Here is a 17518-nt window from a genome sequence, read left to right on the forward strand (position 1 = left end):
CTTTCTGGGTCACCAGGGTTTCAAACCTCCTCAACCAGGAGCCAGGGTGCCTTTCACAGTCCCACAGAAACTCTAGAAATATTACTTTCATTAGTCATCTCCATGCAGTGTTTGATCTTTTGGTGATTTGACTGCCTGTCAATCAACCACCACGTATGCTGTCTCCAGCAGTAAGAGTTTAACATTTGCCTTTAGTTGTTCACAAACACATGATAATAGGCTTCGTGGTTGTTGTTGTTGTTTTGTTGTTGTTGTTTTGCTGTTGTTGTTTTGTTGTTGTTGCATTTCTCTACAAAGTTATAACAAGAGAAATTCAGAGCAAAAAGCAGGCTGAACCAATGCCAGAGCATTATCATTGAAGGCCAGCATCAGTGAAGCCCAGTAAAGATCAGCAAGGCAAAACAATGCCAGAGTTTCATCAGCATTGACCAGCAAGGTGAAGTCCAACAAAAAGCAACAAGGTGAACCAGTCTGAAAGCATCAACAACTGTCTGTGGAGTATTGTTTTACTCTTTTCAAACTATATGTGTCCTCATGCATTTTCTCCATCAAAATATCACATGCCCTTTTACCAGGCAGTTTCCAGAGAAACACAATTTATTCCCAGCAAAACAGGCTCTTAGGTGTCTGCTACAGCAAAACGTCTTCCAACTAGACAGTTTCCAGGAAAACATCACAAGACACAACTTGGTCTCCAATGAAACCATAAATGTCACTTCTATAGCCTTTTATACAATTTTCAGTTTTGTTGACACTATCACAAACCCTAGCTTTCTTCCATGTCTCCAACCCATACATGTTTATACCTAGTATTCACCCATTGCTTATAATATGAATTTTGCTGACTACCCCACATCCATTACATCTTTTCACCCCTCTATAGATGCTATAAATTAAGTACAGAAGTATAAAAATTTGAAGCTAGGATCTGTACATAATAGTGAACATAGAGTTTTTATTTCTGGGAGTGGCTTTATTTGGCCTATATAATATTTTCCAGTCCATTCATTTTAACAAATATTTCATTGGTATTATGTGTGAAATTCAAATGCAACAACTTTTACAAGCGCTAGGTTTTAATACTCCTTTATACCTAACCACCCTAAAAGAACACAAGTGAAATTGTGCAAAATTTGTGTCAACTACTTTGTAAATATTTTAAGCCAGAACAGAATCTGAGTTGAATTCATCCACAGTGAAATTCATTCACAGATCCCTTTTAGTCATGAAAGACAACAGAATACTTAACTAACTTGAGAGAGAGAGAGAGAGAGAGAGAGAGAGAGAGAGAGAGACAGACAGACAGAGAGAGAGAGAATAAATGGCACAGCCATCTGTATATCATTGCTGAGAAAAGGTGAGTATATCATTGCTGAGTAAAATTGAGTCATGTCGAGTTTGTACACATACATCAGTTGGAGTAGAGCAGTGGTTCTGCAGGCATTTACTGAATCCCAGCACTAGGGTGGCAGAGGCAGGTGGCTCTTGAGTCAGCCAGCCTGACTTAGTAACTCAGTTCAATGACAACTGGAGGTACACTGTTTATCTTGTCTCAAAAAATGAAAAAAAAAAGCATGCTTGTCCTTTGGGGACTGGGTTACCTCACTCATGATGATATTCTCAAGTTCCATCCATTTCTCTGCAAAACTCATGATGCCTTGACTCTTAATAGTTGAAGAGATTTTCATTGTGTAGATGTACCATACGTTCTTATTTTTCTTCATTTGAGGAACAGCTAGGTTGTTTCCAGTTTTTGGCTATGATGAAATAAATCTGCTATAAACATAGTTGATAAGGTATCTTTGTGGGATGTTGGGGCATCTTTTGGGCATGTATCCAGGAGTTGTACAGTGTGGTATTGATTTACAACTATTCCCAATTTTCTAAGAAACTTTCAAATTGATTTCCAAAGTGGTTGTACCCTTTTGCACTTCCACTAGCAATGCAGGTATGTACTCACTTATAAGTAGATATTAGTCATAAAATACAGGATACTCCTGCTACATTGTGCAGACACAAAGAAGCTAAACTAAGAGGAAGGCAAAATCTAGGATGATTAGAAAGGGGAATAAATTAGTCATAAGAGGCAAATGAAGGGAGGGACCCTGCTGAAAGAGGGGTTCGAGGGTTCAGGATTAGGTGTGGGGAAGGAAAGGGCAGATGGATAGATGGCCATGAAAATGAATGGAAATCTGCAATTGTCAGGGGTTTGTAGGTGGGTTGCATCTCTTGGACAAGACAGACACCCAAAAACAGTCGATGGAACATAGGGACTCTTATAGGAGAGTAGGAGGATGGATTGCGGGCTCCAAAGGAGAGAGTAAGTCAACAGAAAGACCAATAGAATCAACTAATCTGTACCCGTGGTGCTCTTAGATTCTGAATTACCCTGTAAAGAACATAAACAGGCCATATTTAGGCCTCTCTGAACATATGTACCATTGTAAACCTCAGTCTTCATACAGGTCTGATCAACTGGCATGGGTGTTACCCGCAAATCCCAAAAGCTATTGCCTGTACATGAAATATGTTCTTCACTCCTTATTTGTCTTTCCATTTTGTCTATGTGGTCCTTCCTTGTTCATAAGAAATTTTACTTAAATGATACCTGGAGTTTTAATCTTTAAGAGTTGTGGGATTAAAAGAGACACTCTGGCCACATATGATCATCACTAGTATTTACTGTATATTTCTACAAAAAATAATCTACTAGATTAATCTATCCCCAGAAGGAAAATTCTTTCTTAGCCTGCAGCAACCTGGTTGTTATTCATGGGTTTTGCAATGTGTCAGTCAAACAAACACCAAATAGAATCAGAGTGTGGCTCTATTTGTTTCATATGATCAATTGGCAAATTATCAGAGATGAAGAACAGATTTCTGTATCTGGGAGCCAAAGTGTTTGGTCATGCTGGCATGATTACAACTGAAATATGTGAGCATCAGGGAGATCAATGTGTAGCAGGTTATCTCTATACAGCGATGATTATTATAGTGATAATTTTCACTTCTTGAGAAACCCAGTTATGCAAATATGCTTTTGTTTTAGTCCCAGATGTGGGGTATGGGGCTGTTTCAGATTGCCCACAGCCACTATTGGTGCCTCATGCTTTAGGAGGGGAATGATTTTTTTCCAGAGGCAGATAGATAGTATTAGTTTGGAATTCTGGGGACTCTTGAGAGGATACAAATTTCAGATCCCAAAAAGGGCCTGTGGTGGCTACTGCTCTGCCTGCTGCTGCCAATTCATTTTGCTGCTGTTCCTCATGCTTATTTTGCAATTGCCTGACTGCTGTTTGGCTGTTTCATTGCACTGCTGGTCACAGATATCCTGATGATAGAAATTGAACTTATCCCAAGGAACCCAATGACTCTATTCAGCAGGAAAGATTCTTAGGATGTCTACACTCCTTTTTATCTTTACCTTTTTTTCTTTACACGTATTAGGTGGTTGGAAGAGATTGGTTTGGAATAAGTGTTTGAAGTGTGGTAGATAATAGAATCTAATAAAGTACCCCTAAGGTATGATTAGAGGTAAGGGGATATACAGATTAACAGACAGAGATCAGTGATACAGGGTATGCTGAACTGATTAAAGTAAGAAACTATACTTTGTTTCTTTACTGTGTGGTGGCATGTTAAGGCACAGATTTGAGGAAGCCAGAGTACACCCTGTAGGAGTTTGTTCTCTCCACTATATTGCGCCTAGGACTTGAACTCAGGTAATTCATTCTAAATGGAGAGTGCTTTACGTGCTGAACTATCTTGCTGACTCTTATTCTAGCCAGTGTTATGATGAAGATATGGTGAAATATTTATGTCAGTTTTAATGTTGGGTCAAGTCTAAAAAATGTACATGATGCCTCAACATTAATTTTGTAACTCAGTGTGAATCTATTTCTCAAACTATAGTGTACAAATTGTTGTTTCCTGTTCTATTATTTCAAGCTCTTTCACTATAGCTGTTATTAGTGATTTTTCCCTCAAATTGGAAATACAGTGTCAAATGGGTCAGATAAATTTCTCATTTTGGGGCAGGAGAGATAGCTCAGCAGTTTAGAGCCCTGGTCACATTTACATTGGATCAGTGCTTGATTCTTAGAAACTATATTTGTTGGATTACCTCGGTTTGTAATACCTCTAGGGGTATGCAACTAATTCTCCTTACCAGGGGTGGGGAGGAAATCCCCATAAATACACACACATCCAGTACACATAAACTAAATAAATGCTAAAACAGTTGTTTGTTCATAATAGTAAGTTCTACCACTAAGATTTCAAGTTTCATCACACTGATAGCTATAGTTACTTGAGATATTTGTCTTGTGGACTGTACTGTCTGTGGTCATTTTCAGTCAGCTGAAAAGGTTAGATGCTTGATATAATCTGCTGAGAAAATAATTTTGTAACTAAGGAAGCCACTAATAGAATGACAGTTTTGCCTACTCTTGTCTCCTGTCTGACTGGTGGGTGTTTCTGATGATTGGAAAAACATTTTCACTATGGTCCAGAGTGTAGACTTTGCCAAGGACTTTCAGGAGAGGATGTCCAGTTTGGATCTTGGTATTTTTCTTGGTCTGGTATATTAAAACTCACAAGGCTCCTGAGCACGAGCTGCCTTTGTAGAATTTTCCTCTTTACTCTTGATGTAATAAGCAGTAGTGTGCAAAATGAACGTTCTTACAAAAGACACTGAACACATATATATGGAATAAAAGGTTTAATGGTATTAATAAAGTTGTCTTCTGTATCTGACATTTCTAGTGGCTCAGGCTTTCAAGAGCTGAATAACACAGAACAGGGATTCTTTGGATCTCTGAAGATCAACAATAAGGGAGAAATTGTGGGGAATCCTAAGACCAAAGCTTCACTGACATGCCTCACAAAGAGGCGTGAATCCATAAAAAAGTTGTAAAAGATGATACAAATAAAATTTAGAATATAAAAGCTAACAAATGTGACCACCAACATCAGGATAGTATGGGTTGCTCTTGTCTCAGCTTGACCTCTGGTGTTCTGATTGGGAGTGAGGATGTGCTGCATTCGCTGGCGATGTCTATGGAGGAGAAGCACCATGGAGACACTGGTCCAGACCATGATGCTCATGAATGTCGCATCATGGATAAACCTCAAGAAGACAATGCCTACAGTGAATCCAGAAGTGGAACAGAACAACTTTCTTTTCGAATCAGTTTTATTGTCTGTTATCTGAGGACCAGTGACCATAACTGGAATGTAGATGTTATTTAACACACTGAAGACCCAACAACTGCAACAAGAGTAAGTAGCAAAATTTGGGACATTTGCTCTAAGCAAAACTTTACCTCTATGAACAGGAAGAAGAGTGAGAAACTGTTGGATACTCAGGACACAAGTGGAACACAAGTTGGTGCTTCTTGCCACCAGACGAGTGAAGAATTCAAATTTACATTTGAGGTCAGTTAGAGGACTTCTTTGAACAAAAGTCATCATGTTGTTTGGAAAGACAGTGACGAAGAGAATCAAGGTATTGGCCATAGCTATGTTTGTTAAAATCATATGTGTGGCCCTCTGTTGAGAACCAGTTAAGATTGGAGAGAAATTATGGATAAACAGAAAAATATTGGCCACAGTCCCAACCCCAAACAGACAAAGCAAGAGGATCTGAAGAGCCACTTCCTCAGTTGTTTTCAAGGATTTATCAGGAGCAGGCATTGAGAGGGCTTTACTCAACCCTAGACTAATGATCAGATGGAATACTGCTGTGTTCAATACTTTGTTCTATTGTCCATGCTTTCAAATTGATTTGGGACAATTTCTTCTCTTGATCAGTGAGACACTGTTCTATCACAATACAGGGACTTTGCCTAGAGAACAATGTATGAAGAGTAACTCAGAATAAAATTTTATGCTTATTAAATTACTCCTGTCTCAAGATAAATTTTATATTGCAATTATATCTTTCTGGTCATGAAGTTCAATAACCTACAAAATAACACATATTCTAACACACTATAGGCTTTTGCGTTTGAATAAAGACAGGAAAGAGATTAGTATAACAAAAGCAAATATAAATGCACCTTTCAAAGAATAAAATTTTCTTACATATAATAATCATTAAGGTTGCATAACTGAATTCAGTTGTAGAAAATTAAGTTGTTGGCCTTAAGAAATTTTTATGCAATTCATCCACACAACAAAATACCAAATATTTTTGATAAAACAACCTGGTTTTTGATCACACAGATAAACATAGATTTACATATGTATCCTCCATGTGAAAATAACCTGCCTGCTAAAAATTCATTTATTCATATTTTTCCAATTCATATTTTTTTCTAAAGTCAGGTGCCAGGGTCTTACCTGTATCATCTCCAGCTTCCCATCATACACTTTGAAAGCTAATGCCTGCATTGTACTTGTTTATATGTATTCTAAAGGAACAGGAGGACCTCCATTAACTGGATAAAATTCAACATCTCACATTGAATACTGTTTTCTGTTGAAGGCTAATACAGAAAACCAATATTTCTTTGAGATGAAAACAAAATATGAACCTATTTGAGTTCAACTTCAGCCTTCAAAAAGAAATAATGATTCATGTTGGCTTCAGAAGATAATGTACATTGAAGAAGGGAGCAGAGAATTTTAAGCAGAAGTCTATGGTTGGAAGAATTCCACCTTCTGAGTCAGGATGAAGATACTCATCTGAAGGCCAACTCCAAAGCACAGCTCCTATAGAAGCACATCTCGTAGAGCCTGTTACATTTAAGAAGTTCTCTGTGTGACTCTGCATGAGAAAGAACACAAGGAAATTCAGACTGGTTTCTTATTCTCCATGCAATGATGAGAAGGTAACTCAATGGAGACCAGCTTTCACTTCTCATAAATTAAAAAGTTATGTGGAAAAGACATCATTCAGAGAGTTTATTACTGTGTCACCTCTGGCTTCAGTGCATTTGTCTGCATGGTGTTTTGGGGATATCTCTGATGAAGGAAAAATCATTTATCCCTTGAGCCAATCTCCAGTTTTACTTTCTGGTGCTTAATGATAATGCCTAGGAGTTTGATTGATTTTAATGAGTATTTGGGCAGAAGTTAAGAAAGGGTTTTCATGTTTATTTTGAGAGAACCTAATTCTGGATTGATATTGTAGTCAGATGTTAATTGGGCACTCAAGGGTAGAACAAGGGACTCATTATGTGCATTTCTACAGAGTACTTTTCTCTCTACTATTCCACTCTTGTAAAATTATGCTGACACAAAGTCCTTCCAGAAAACCAGCAACATGTCATTCAGGTTCTGCAATTGCCCAGGAAGCTGCTTCATCTGAACTTTTCTCACGTTTGTACTCATGAATTCTTATCAGAAGTCTAGTATATTTTGTTAACATCTGAGAATCTGCTCTGTAAAGAAGGAATCTGGATATGAACAAACAAAGACATGTTTTGAGCAATCATTAAGGAATAAATAGATCAAACCACGCTCATTTCTGCTCTAGGTATAATAGACTACTAGGAACTTAGTTTTGATTTTCAGTGATTAAAGGCAAAATCTCAGGTTATAAATCAAATAATAGTATGTTTTAAACCTCTATAGATATTCAAAACTGCTGCAAGATTGTCTTAGACCCTGTCAAATAACAGGTACTTGGATGTGTGAGAAACAAATTATTATTTTACAATTTTTAACAATGAAAATAATAGCATTTAGAAGGTATAAATATGGAAATAAGTCAAAAAGAAAAAATGCCTTGTCATTAATAGCTCAGATACCTTATGTTTGTCTAGGGCAAGCTCACAACCATGATTTCAACTGTGAAATTTATGTTGGCCAATTCAAAATTACATATATAATGTGGAATAACCTTAAACATCAGGAATTTGTAAAACTCACGACTTGTTAAAAATTTGGAGATAGAATGGAGTTATAAAAGATTAAGATTGAACATGGAACATGAAGAATTACATATGAATGTTGGAGGAAAAATAGACAAGAAAATATGGAGAGGAATAAGTAATACTGAGCATCGTTTTAAAAAAAAACTGTACAGAAACATGGTGCTATTGGGACATCCTGTAATATGTTCACATGCATATTTCAAAAGAGTTTTAATAAACCTCTACTATATTAGGTAGACAGTCCCTCAACTAGACATTTCCTGCTGTATAATATAAATTTCTGCTCCAGGATTAGGTAACTTCTTTTTCTAGCTGTTTGACAAATCTCAAAGCACAATTCACCCAACCCCCAAGCAAACAGGCTATTACCTACAGTGCTGGTAATTCTCCAAAACTTGGTAGCTGAAGACGCTATGTACTGGACACAAGGAAGTGCAGAAATCAAACTGGAACTTACTTTGAAGATTTGTATGCCACCCATGTATCCACAGATGCTATAAGCAATGATGATGAAAAATGCATGTGGAAAACCCAGTTTTCACTTTCTTAAAGGATGCTACATATAGTTCTTGTGGAGAAACATAATCAGAAATCACATTATTCTATGAACACTGCCACCTACAGCAATTACAACCTGGATGATATATACGCATTGATTTAAAAGTGACATTTATGTTATGGAAGAAACTAACTACATTCTTGTTTGACCTGAGGACCTGACCACAAGTTATAACTCATTAACAGCACTGTTTTAAATTTCAGTTGGCAGATAAGTCCTAGAAGGGAACCTAGTAGTAATGTTCTCCTTAAGGGACAAAGAATTGAAACATTTCTTGATGACTTAATGCTCTACCTGTAGGTCAGAAGTCTTGGCCCTCATCAGAGAAACTTCTTGGATGTTAATTAACACAGGAACTCTCAACTGGTCATTGTGAAATTATATGAGTTTGCTATGCTCGCTCAAAACAAGAATGGACATATCATACCTCTATCATCAAGTCTTAGGGGTCTTTGTAGAACATGGGGTGAACAGAATTTTAGAGCCAGAGCTTTTTGATAACATCAGTGAAACAATGCTTTCTGGACAAAACAGAGGGGGGACAGAGGTATTACTCCACATGTGTTTCAACAGAATTCACAAGACCTGTGCAAGATTCAGCCCATATATTATTGTTAGATCTTTGTCAAAATAATAGAAGATAGAATATTCTGGGAAGAATAACCTCAATTGGGAAAATGCTTTTGTCAACATACCTATATAGTCAAGTCTGTAGGGCATTTTCTTGATAATAGTTGGTACAGTAGTTCCTATGTCAATGGGAAAGTTCTCACCCTGGGAAGGTGGTCTGGCTAGCATAAAAAACTATGTTGAGCAAGTCATGTGCAACAAACCAATATGGCAACCTTCTCTAACTGCTTCAGTTGCTGAGATCAGGTTCCTGTCTTGATATCCTGCCTTGGTGTCCCCAGGTCATTGATGTAACCTGTAAACCAAATAAATGCTTTCTTGCTTGATTGTTATTCATGGTGTTGTATGCAGCAAGTGACATGGACTAAGACACTAACAATATCCCAGCATAGTCAGATGAAGTTAGGCAGAAATTCCACTTTTTCTTTTGGGGGGGCTGCTATTGTAATTGATAATTAATGATAAAACAATTCAGTTTTCAAATGATTTGACCCCTGGTAGGTTAGGCACATTGTGTAAAAGGTCATATTCTGAAGAGTAATGGATATGATGGAAACAGAAGACAATAAAAGTTGGGTGTGTAGAACTGAGAGAGTAGATGTACAAATAGTTTAATGAGGGAGTTGAGTATGACCCCAACATTTAATGAAATTCACCAAGTGTAGAAATTTAGACAATGCCACATGCTACTAGTATGTGAAAGGTATGGCGAAAGGTTATTATGTGTTTGAAGCCTGTCCCTTATCAGTAAGTCTTATGATTCCAGGCACTGCTACACAGCAACTTTCTACCTCATAAAGTTGAGAAGTAATAAACAAGTTTTGTTTTCTATTCTAAGAAAATCTTACATATATAAACAATGAATCTAAACTGTACATACACCACTCATTTTGTCCCATTTCTCTACTCTTTCCAGTATAACTCAAGTTGTACTTCAGGTCTTCTTTTAATTTTATTTTTTATTAAAAATTGACTTTTTTCTCAGTATTTCTCTATTACACTTTCTTCTTCTTTTTCAATCAATTTCCCTCCCATTCAGATCCGCTCCCTCTCTGTCTCTCATTAGGAAACAAGCAGACTTGTATGAGATAATGAAATAATAAATATTAACAAAAGCAATAAATATAATAAAACAAAATATGTAAGATAAAAAAAAAAGCTAATACACAAAAGTTGGTCAAGACTGACAAACAAAAAGGACCCAAACAAGGGATAAGAATGCGATACTCACTTGTTTACATATTCACACATCCCAATAACACTAAAGTGGGAGCCATAAAAGAGATACAGAAGGCCTGATGTAGACATGTGCAGGTCCTGTGTCTGTTCTTTCAGGCTCTGTTTCTAATTTCATGTTCCCTTTTGAAAAAAGTACCCTTACACTCCACAAGTGCTCTCCATAGTGTTATGGGTGACTGGTTAGGCACTACGTCATGGGCAGAGTTTCACTCATAACAGGAAGAAAATGACCCTCCCTCCCTCCCTCTTTCTGTCCTCATATGATGTCATCATCTTTCATCCCTCCCTTGTTCATTCTTGTATTTTATACTGTTAGATTAGGCCTTCCCTTACAAACAACAAATCTATGAGTTCTTGTATATTTCCATGAATGTGTAAGAAAGTGCACTAAAACATGTTTGCTACCCTCAGAGGTCAGAGGAATGCATTGGATTCCCTGGAAATGAAGCCACCTCTGTTTCTTAGACTCAAGAGCCTGTTTGAAAAAAGAAATTTTGATTTTTCATTCAAATCCTTGTTTGAAATGATTTAATTCTTTTTATTTTATAATCATTGGTGTTTTGTCTACATGTATGTTTTATGGGCTGTCAGATCACCAGGAACTGGAGTTCCAGTGAGATGCCATGTAGGTTCTGGAAATTGAACCTAGGTCCTCTGGAAGAGCAGACAGTGCTTTTATCCACTGAGCAATCTCTCCAACCCTGAAGCAGAGGTTCTGACTGTCGATCCATCTCTACAGCCAACTCTGGTATTTTTAATTGTTGTGAGCAAAAACAGGTTTAAATCAACCCTTATAAGACAAATATTTTGTTCTTTACAATTTGTTCTTTGGCAATTCTTCATATTGCCAAGGGCAGATCAATACATTGGTAGACTCAATTGGTTTTAGTGCAATGACCTTTGGTCTTACAAATTTTAAGATCACAGATGTCATATTTTTATCTCACCATTTACATTCCTTTTATTACTCATTACAATTTTCATAACTTGGAGAGAGCATAGCTTGCATGCTTTCTTTCCAACATTCTAGAGCAATATCAGCACTCTTCACTTGAAAATAATTCTCCTCACATGTATTACATTCTGACTAATTTCCTTTTCCTTTTTCCTCCCAGTTCTACCACTCAACTCCACACTTCCCCAGATCCACTTTTCATTTTACATTTAAAAACAGCAATTGGTATGCTGCTGGTTGGACCTTGGAATGTACATGAAGAAAAGTGACCATGGAGAACAACAAAACCTCGATGTATTCAAAATCCATTAATAATTTTGAAGTAAAGACTATCCACGGAAGCAAGTCAATGGACTCTGGAATATACCTGGACAGTAGTTATAACATGGACTATCCTGAAATGGGTTTATGTATAATAATTAATAATAGAACTTCCATAAAAGTACTGGAATGACATCTCACTCTGGTACTGATGTTGATGCAGCTAATCTCAGAGAGACATTCTTGGGCCTGAAAAATGAAGTCAGGAATAAAAATGACCTTACTCATGAAGCAATTTTGGAATTGATGGATAGTGTTTCTAAGGAAGATCACAGCAAAAGGAGCAGTTGTGTGTGTGTGATTCTAAGCCATGGCGGTGAAGGAGTAATTTTTGGAACGAACAGACCTATTGACCTGAAAAATCTAGCTAGTTTCTTCAGAGACAACTACTACCCGTGTCTGAGTGGAAAGCTGAAACTCTTCATCATTCAGACCTGCTGGTGTATGGAGCTGGACTGTGGCATTGAGACAGACAGTGGAACTGACAATGATATGGCATGCCCGAAGATACCAGTGGAGGCCGACTTCCTGCATGCTTACTCTACAGCACCTGGTTACTCTTCCTGGAGAAATTCAAAGGAATGTTCATGGTTCATTCAGTCACTTTGTGCCATGATGAAACTGTATGAGCACAAGTTAGAATTCATGCACATCCTTACCCGTGTTAACTGAAAAGTGGCACAGAATTTAAGTCATTCTCCCTGGATGCCACTTTCCATGCAAAGAAACAGATCCCGTGTATTGTGTCAAGGCTCAGAAAAGAACTGTACTTTTATCACTAAAGGAATGGTTGGGAGTTGGATGGGGGCATGTTTCTGTTTCTGTTTCTGGTTTTGTTTTTTGTTTTTGTTTTTTTTTTTTTTTGGTTTGAATGCAGATGAGAAAACTATCAGGGAGACTTTTTCCCTCTCATTTAAATCAAATCTGATGTTCCAAGTCGTCTGAACAATACCACTGCCTGCAATGCAGCCACAATGCATCTACCTCAGCTTTGATATCAGGTAATTGAAATTTAATTAGGAACAAATAAAGGCCAATAATTTTGCTATCATCATAGAAGAAATTACAAAGTCACACTTTTGTAATTAGTAAGATTTGGTTCCACTATGAATTTGAAAGTAATAACGAAGCAGTAATGATTTCATACTCTCTCCTCACATTAAGAATGTCATTTTAGTTTTTGTTAAGTGTAGGAATGATTATGTCAAATGGTATGTCTTAGAACTTGAATTCATGAGCAGAGTCAAAGACTCGAACCGTGGTTTTGGACTGATCTGTGGAAAAGAAGAGTTGGAGGACTGTAGCACACATTATAGCTATGGGTTTTCTGACAGTTGTCCAGGACACATATTTCTTTTTTTTAAATCATGTTTTATTATTGGAACAAAAAACTTGAGTATATGAGAAGAAAACCGTGTGCAAACTTGGTTGGCTTGTTGATGAAAGGGTATCATCCTTAAGTGGTGGGCATGATGACAGGGTGCTATGATCCACCAGCATTTGTTTCTTACTTATTCTTATACAAATCAGCCTAGTTTTATAGACCAGCAAAATATCCAACGAGTGGTCACGCGACAGCCTCAAATTGTTGACGGTTAGAATGGAATAAAGGAATTCTACAGGAAAATACCGTAATACCAGTTGTCAAACAGGGTGTAAGGAAAGGAGAGATGGCATCTATTGTAATTGGAGAGAAGATGGTTTGAGCCAGAACAGAGCCATGGGCACATCTTCAGAAAAGGTCTGCTAGTTGGACCCACCTTGTGAGTACTCCTCTGTGTGGATGATGTCCAAGTTACCACGTGAGATTGAACCAGATCAGAAGCTTCTGCAAAAAAGGCTTTCCCAGAGTGCTGAGCATCTCAAGAAAGTTCACTGAACTCCATGTACAGAGGCTGTAGCATGTTGACTTTTCTGTTGAAGTTTACAATGAAAGGAAAATAATGGTGATATTTGTATTGTCATTAGAAATGAAAGGGCCCTGGCACACAGGTCTTGGAAGGCATTCAACAACATGCCCTGCAGCCAACATGGAGGAGCTGCAGACTGGAGTCCATCCCCATCAGGGGGTCTGTGCTCCAGTCTTCCTTAATCATGGAGGTGCTGAGTCATCACTGGCTTTCCTGATGGATCCAGCATTTCCCATAAGCTTCCTTTTTGCACAAAAAGGGAAGGAACTCACATTATAACTGATTGTAGGTTCTTGTTTAGACTGGATTTATTGTTAACTCTTTCTAAGTAAATACAGCATGTGGTGGTATTTTAAAGTATGTTCCCCTGTGACAATTTTATAAGTCAGGTAAGACCTCATAAAATTCTTAGGCAAATGGATGGAACTGATAAATAATCATTCGAAGTGAGTTAACCCATACTCAAAAAAACACAGATACTATGTACACTGACAAGTGGATATTAGCTCAAAATCTCAGAATAATCACCATACAACTCACAGATCATTTGAAGCTTAAGAAAAAGACCAAACTTTGGGTGCTTCGATCCTACTTAAAAGGGGAACAAAATAATCATGGGAGATAGAGGGGATCTAGCAGGGATTGAGGAGGGGAGCAGAAAATAGGGAAGCAGACTCTGGTATGGGAAGAGACAGGAAAGAAGTACATAGGAACAGTAAATTGAACAGATATATGTACCAATGGGAGCTGAGGAACTGCATGTAGCCACTAGAAAGTCCCAGATACCAGGGAAGCAAAAGGTTTCTAGGATACAATAGTGATGACATTAGTGGAAATAACCAACAAAGGGGAGAAAGAATCTCTAGAGACCATCTCCAGCAGTAGACACAGACCCAGTTGAAAAATTCAGATACCAACACATCTCAAAAATTTTAATGGGCAGAATTGTTCCTATCTAAAGGAAATATAGAGACAAAAAATAGAACAGATATTTACAGAAAGGGTATCCAGTATCCACCACGCCTAGGGATCCATCCTACCTAAAAAAAACCAAATCCACATGCTATTGCTGATGCCAAGAAGTGCTTACTGACAGATGCCTGGTATAGCTGTCCCATGAGAGGCTCTGACAGCACCTGAGTAATACAGGTGCAGATAGGCTCCAGCTACATTTGTAGCAGAGGATGGCCTAATGGGGCATCAGCAGAAGGGGAGGCCCTTATTCGTGTGGAGACTTGATATCCCATAAATAAGTGGATGCTACAGCAGTGAGTTAAGACTGGGGTTTGCACCACTGCAAAAATAAATAAATAAATCAAAGTGAACATTTAAAAAAAGGGAGAGTTCAATATACTACAGACGACCTTACATTTGGAATAACATGAAAATATATATTTGTGAAGATGGATTAAAATTTCTAAGTTAAACTTGGTGGGACATGTCTGTAACTCTATTCTTTGAGGGGCATAGATAGGACATTATGAGTTTCAAGATATTCGATCATATTGTGAGAGTCAATACTGGAAAAACTTATATCTCTTTGTGGTGTGGCTCAAATCAAGCATACACCTTTAATCCAAGAGTATTGCTGAATATTTGAACACACAGTAAGATTGAGTACTGGAGAAACCTGCTTCTAATTCTGTTGAGTCTCAGTACTACCAGGCATCTTTAATCAGAATGACTTATGGTTTCTTGGAAACGATATTGAATAAAGTCAGTCAAAGGTCAAGAGGTGGAGAAATCAACCAGTTGACCGGAAGCAAACATAGGGAAAAAAAAACAGAGAATGAGAGAAGTCAAGAGAATGAATAGAGAGACACATAGGAAGTATAAAGTAGGGACATTCTGTTGGAAGGGCTTTTCAGTTGAGTGAGTTTTCCCTCTTGTGACCTAGGTTGAGGAAGATCAGTTGGGTGCTTTCTTGCCTAGGTGAACTAGGAGGCTTTCATCATTGCATTCAACTTCTGAGTCTTCATTTGGTAAAATCAAATATTGAGAATTTGGTTTTAAAATGTTAAGAAGGCACGGCAGGAAACTTATTTTTAAAACAATAGTTAAATACTGAATTTGGGGCAAGCATTGGGTACAAGATTAACTGTCCCAAAAATAAGTTAATATAACCTTGCTATAGGAGATTGAGGTGGTACAGAGACACACCTGGGAAATATCAATCAAAATTTGCCAGTTCCAGATTGATCTGGAGGTCTGTCTATAGGGAACTTTCTTTATTGCTAATTGGTGTAGAATGGCCTTGCCTGATTCCTGTGGGTAATGTGCTCCCTGGTCAGGTGATTTCTTGTTTTGTTTTGTTTTGTTTTGTGTTTTGTGTTGTATATGGAAGGTAGAATGCAAGAGGGAGCAAGCCAGAGAGAACCTTTCACTGTTGTCTCTGCTTCAGTTCCTGCCTCCAGGTTTGTGCTGTGGCTTTGCTTTTTACAGGAGGTAAAAAGTAAGAAGAAAGAAAGCCTTTCTTCCTGAGTTAGTTCTGGTTCTGGTGTTTATCATAGCAACAAAAATCTAAGGAAAGGTGTAAAGATACTAGTTCACTCACATGCCTCAGTCCCTTGAGTGAATCTTCCATTGGGTATCATAATAAAGACCAGTGTTTCAGGAAGGTCTGATCATCAACATGAGTGATACCACCCTAGACAGATTGTAGCCCTGGTTTTTAAAGATGATCCTTTTCCGGTACTGCTTGAAAATGGCCAGGATTTGCTGTGAGTCCAGCTTGTCTTGAGATCAACGTAGCCTTATTCCTAAACTACGATGGCTCATTAGAGCCATCCATCACAGCATGGTGTATAAATGACAAATCACCCCTGACAGATAAGAAAGATCAAAGCACTGACACAAGTCAGAGCTCATCCTCCAGAGCTGTCTTTGAGCTGGGGATGGACAACTGATCTTATTGTTTGGTCATCAGGTCCTCAGACACTTGGACCTAACAGGTGTTAGAAACATTAGAAGATAGAGAGTGGCTGTGAGGGACTGGAGGGACAGATATGACAACAATGAGAGCTCTAGTTGTGAGAGATGGCATCAATGTTGATGGCAATGCCTGGTAATTCTGAACCAGTACCTTGATCTTAAGGACTTGGAATGAGGAAATCACCAACTGTACCTGGATTGAAAATTCAGAGGGACTGAAGACAAAAAATAGAATTTAAATCATAAAAATGGCCAGGAGAGCTAAAGTTATTGAAGATATTCAGAGAAACCACTTAGGAGTGGCCTGAGCAAAGAAGCAAGCAATAGTCTTCATTTATGTCTTCAACTCTTGTGCTTGTGGTTTGGTTTGAGTGTTTTTGCTCTCCTTTCCCAAAAATGTTATCTTGGAGGAGCAGGTTTAATTGAAGATACTGTAAGGCTCAATGTGAGTCTTAACTACCAGGAGACCCCCCCAAGTGAGACAGGAGAACAGAGTTGGATGCAAACGCAAGAGGTTTATTTTCCTGGGTGTCAGGGTCGACCTGCAGTTAGCCCCTCATAAAGAGTGAATAGAAGTCGACCCAGAATGGTTATAACAAGAAGTTTTTATACTTTTTTAAGGTTATAGGTTATATCAGCAAGGCTACAGTTTAAACTTATTAGCTAAGCACATTGACCTTTGAATCTATTGGCTAGCAAGCATGTGACCTGCATTCAAACTCTATCTGGGACCAGAGGGTCAGACTATTAGTACATTCTGCGGTTTATCAAGAATGTCCCTGCTCCTCCAGAGAACTGTGAGTGGAGAATGGAATTTGGCCTATCCTTGACAGGAGGTGGGAAGGTGGTACTTCACCTAATCTTGACCTGAGGTGGTGGGTGTAAGGCTGGCAAAAGCCCCTAGGGTTCTTCAATACCCTGTTTGCCTCTCATTCAGGGATGAGGATTCCAGGATGACCATTGATCAATTTCTTTTCCTCTATCATTTTGAACATAACAACACAATATCTTCTGGACTTTATCTTTTGGTCTGGTGAGAAAAAATGGATGAACAATTGTTGGTGAGAATTTGACAAAGTTTCCTCCTCTCAGC

The 17518-nt window shown here is 38.1% G+C and overlaps 1 protein-coding gene and 1 pseudogene across 1 annotated transcript; one reads left to right on the forward strand and one right to left on the reverse strand.

Annotated features, from left to right (window-relative positions):
- Nucleotides 1-4776: 4776 nt before the first annotated feature.
- Nucleotides 4777-5733, reverse strand: LOC116894276 (vomeronasal type-1 receptor 4-like). Its single transcript, XM_032895988.1, has one exon. The coding sequence runs from the start codon at nt 5692-5694 to the stop codon at nt 4777-4779; it is 918 nt and encodes a 305-aa protein (XP_032751879.1). The 5' UTR covers nt 5695-5733.
- A 5801-nt stretch (nt 5734-11534) lies between these two features.
- Nucleotides 11535-12366, forward strand: LOC116894277 (annotated as a pseudogene).
- Nucleotides 12367-17518: the final 5152 nt, after the last annotated feature.

The sequence above is a fragment of the Rattus rattus genome, chromosome 2, assembly GCF_011064425.1.
Source record: "Rattus rattus isolate New Zealand chromosome 2, Rrattus_CSIRO_v1, whole genome shotgun sequence".
In the NCBI taxonomy this organism is placed as follows: Eukaryota; Metazoa; Chordata; class Mammalia; order Rodentia; family Muridae; genus Rattus; species Rattus rattus.

Coding starts and splice junctions, on each gene's coding strand:
- LOC116894276 (XM_032895988.1), bottom strand. CDS start 5,694: ATGCCTGCTCCTGATAAATCCTTGAAAACAACTGAGGAAGTGGCTCTT.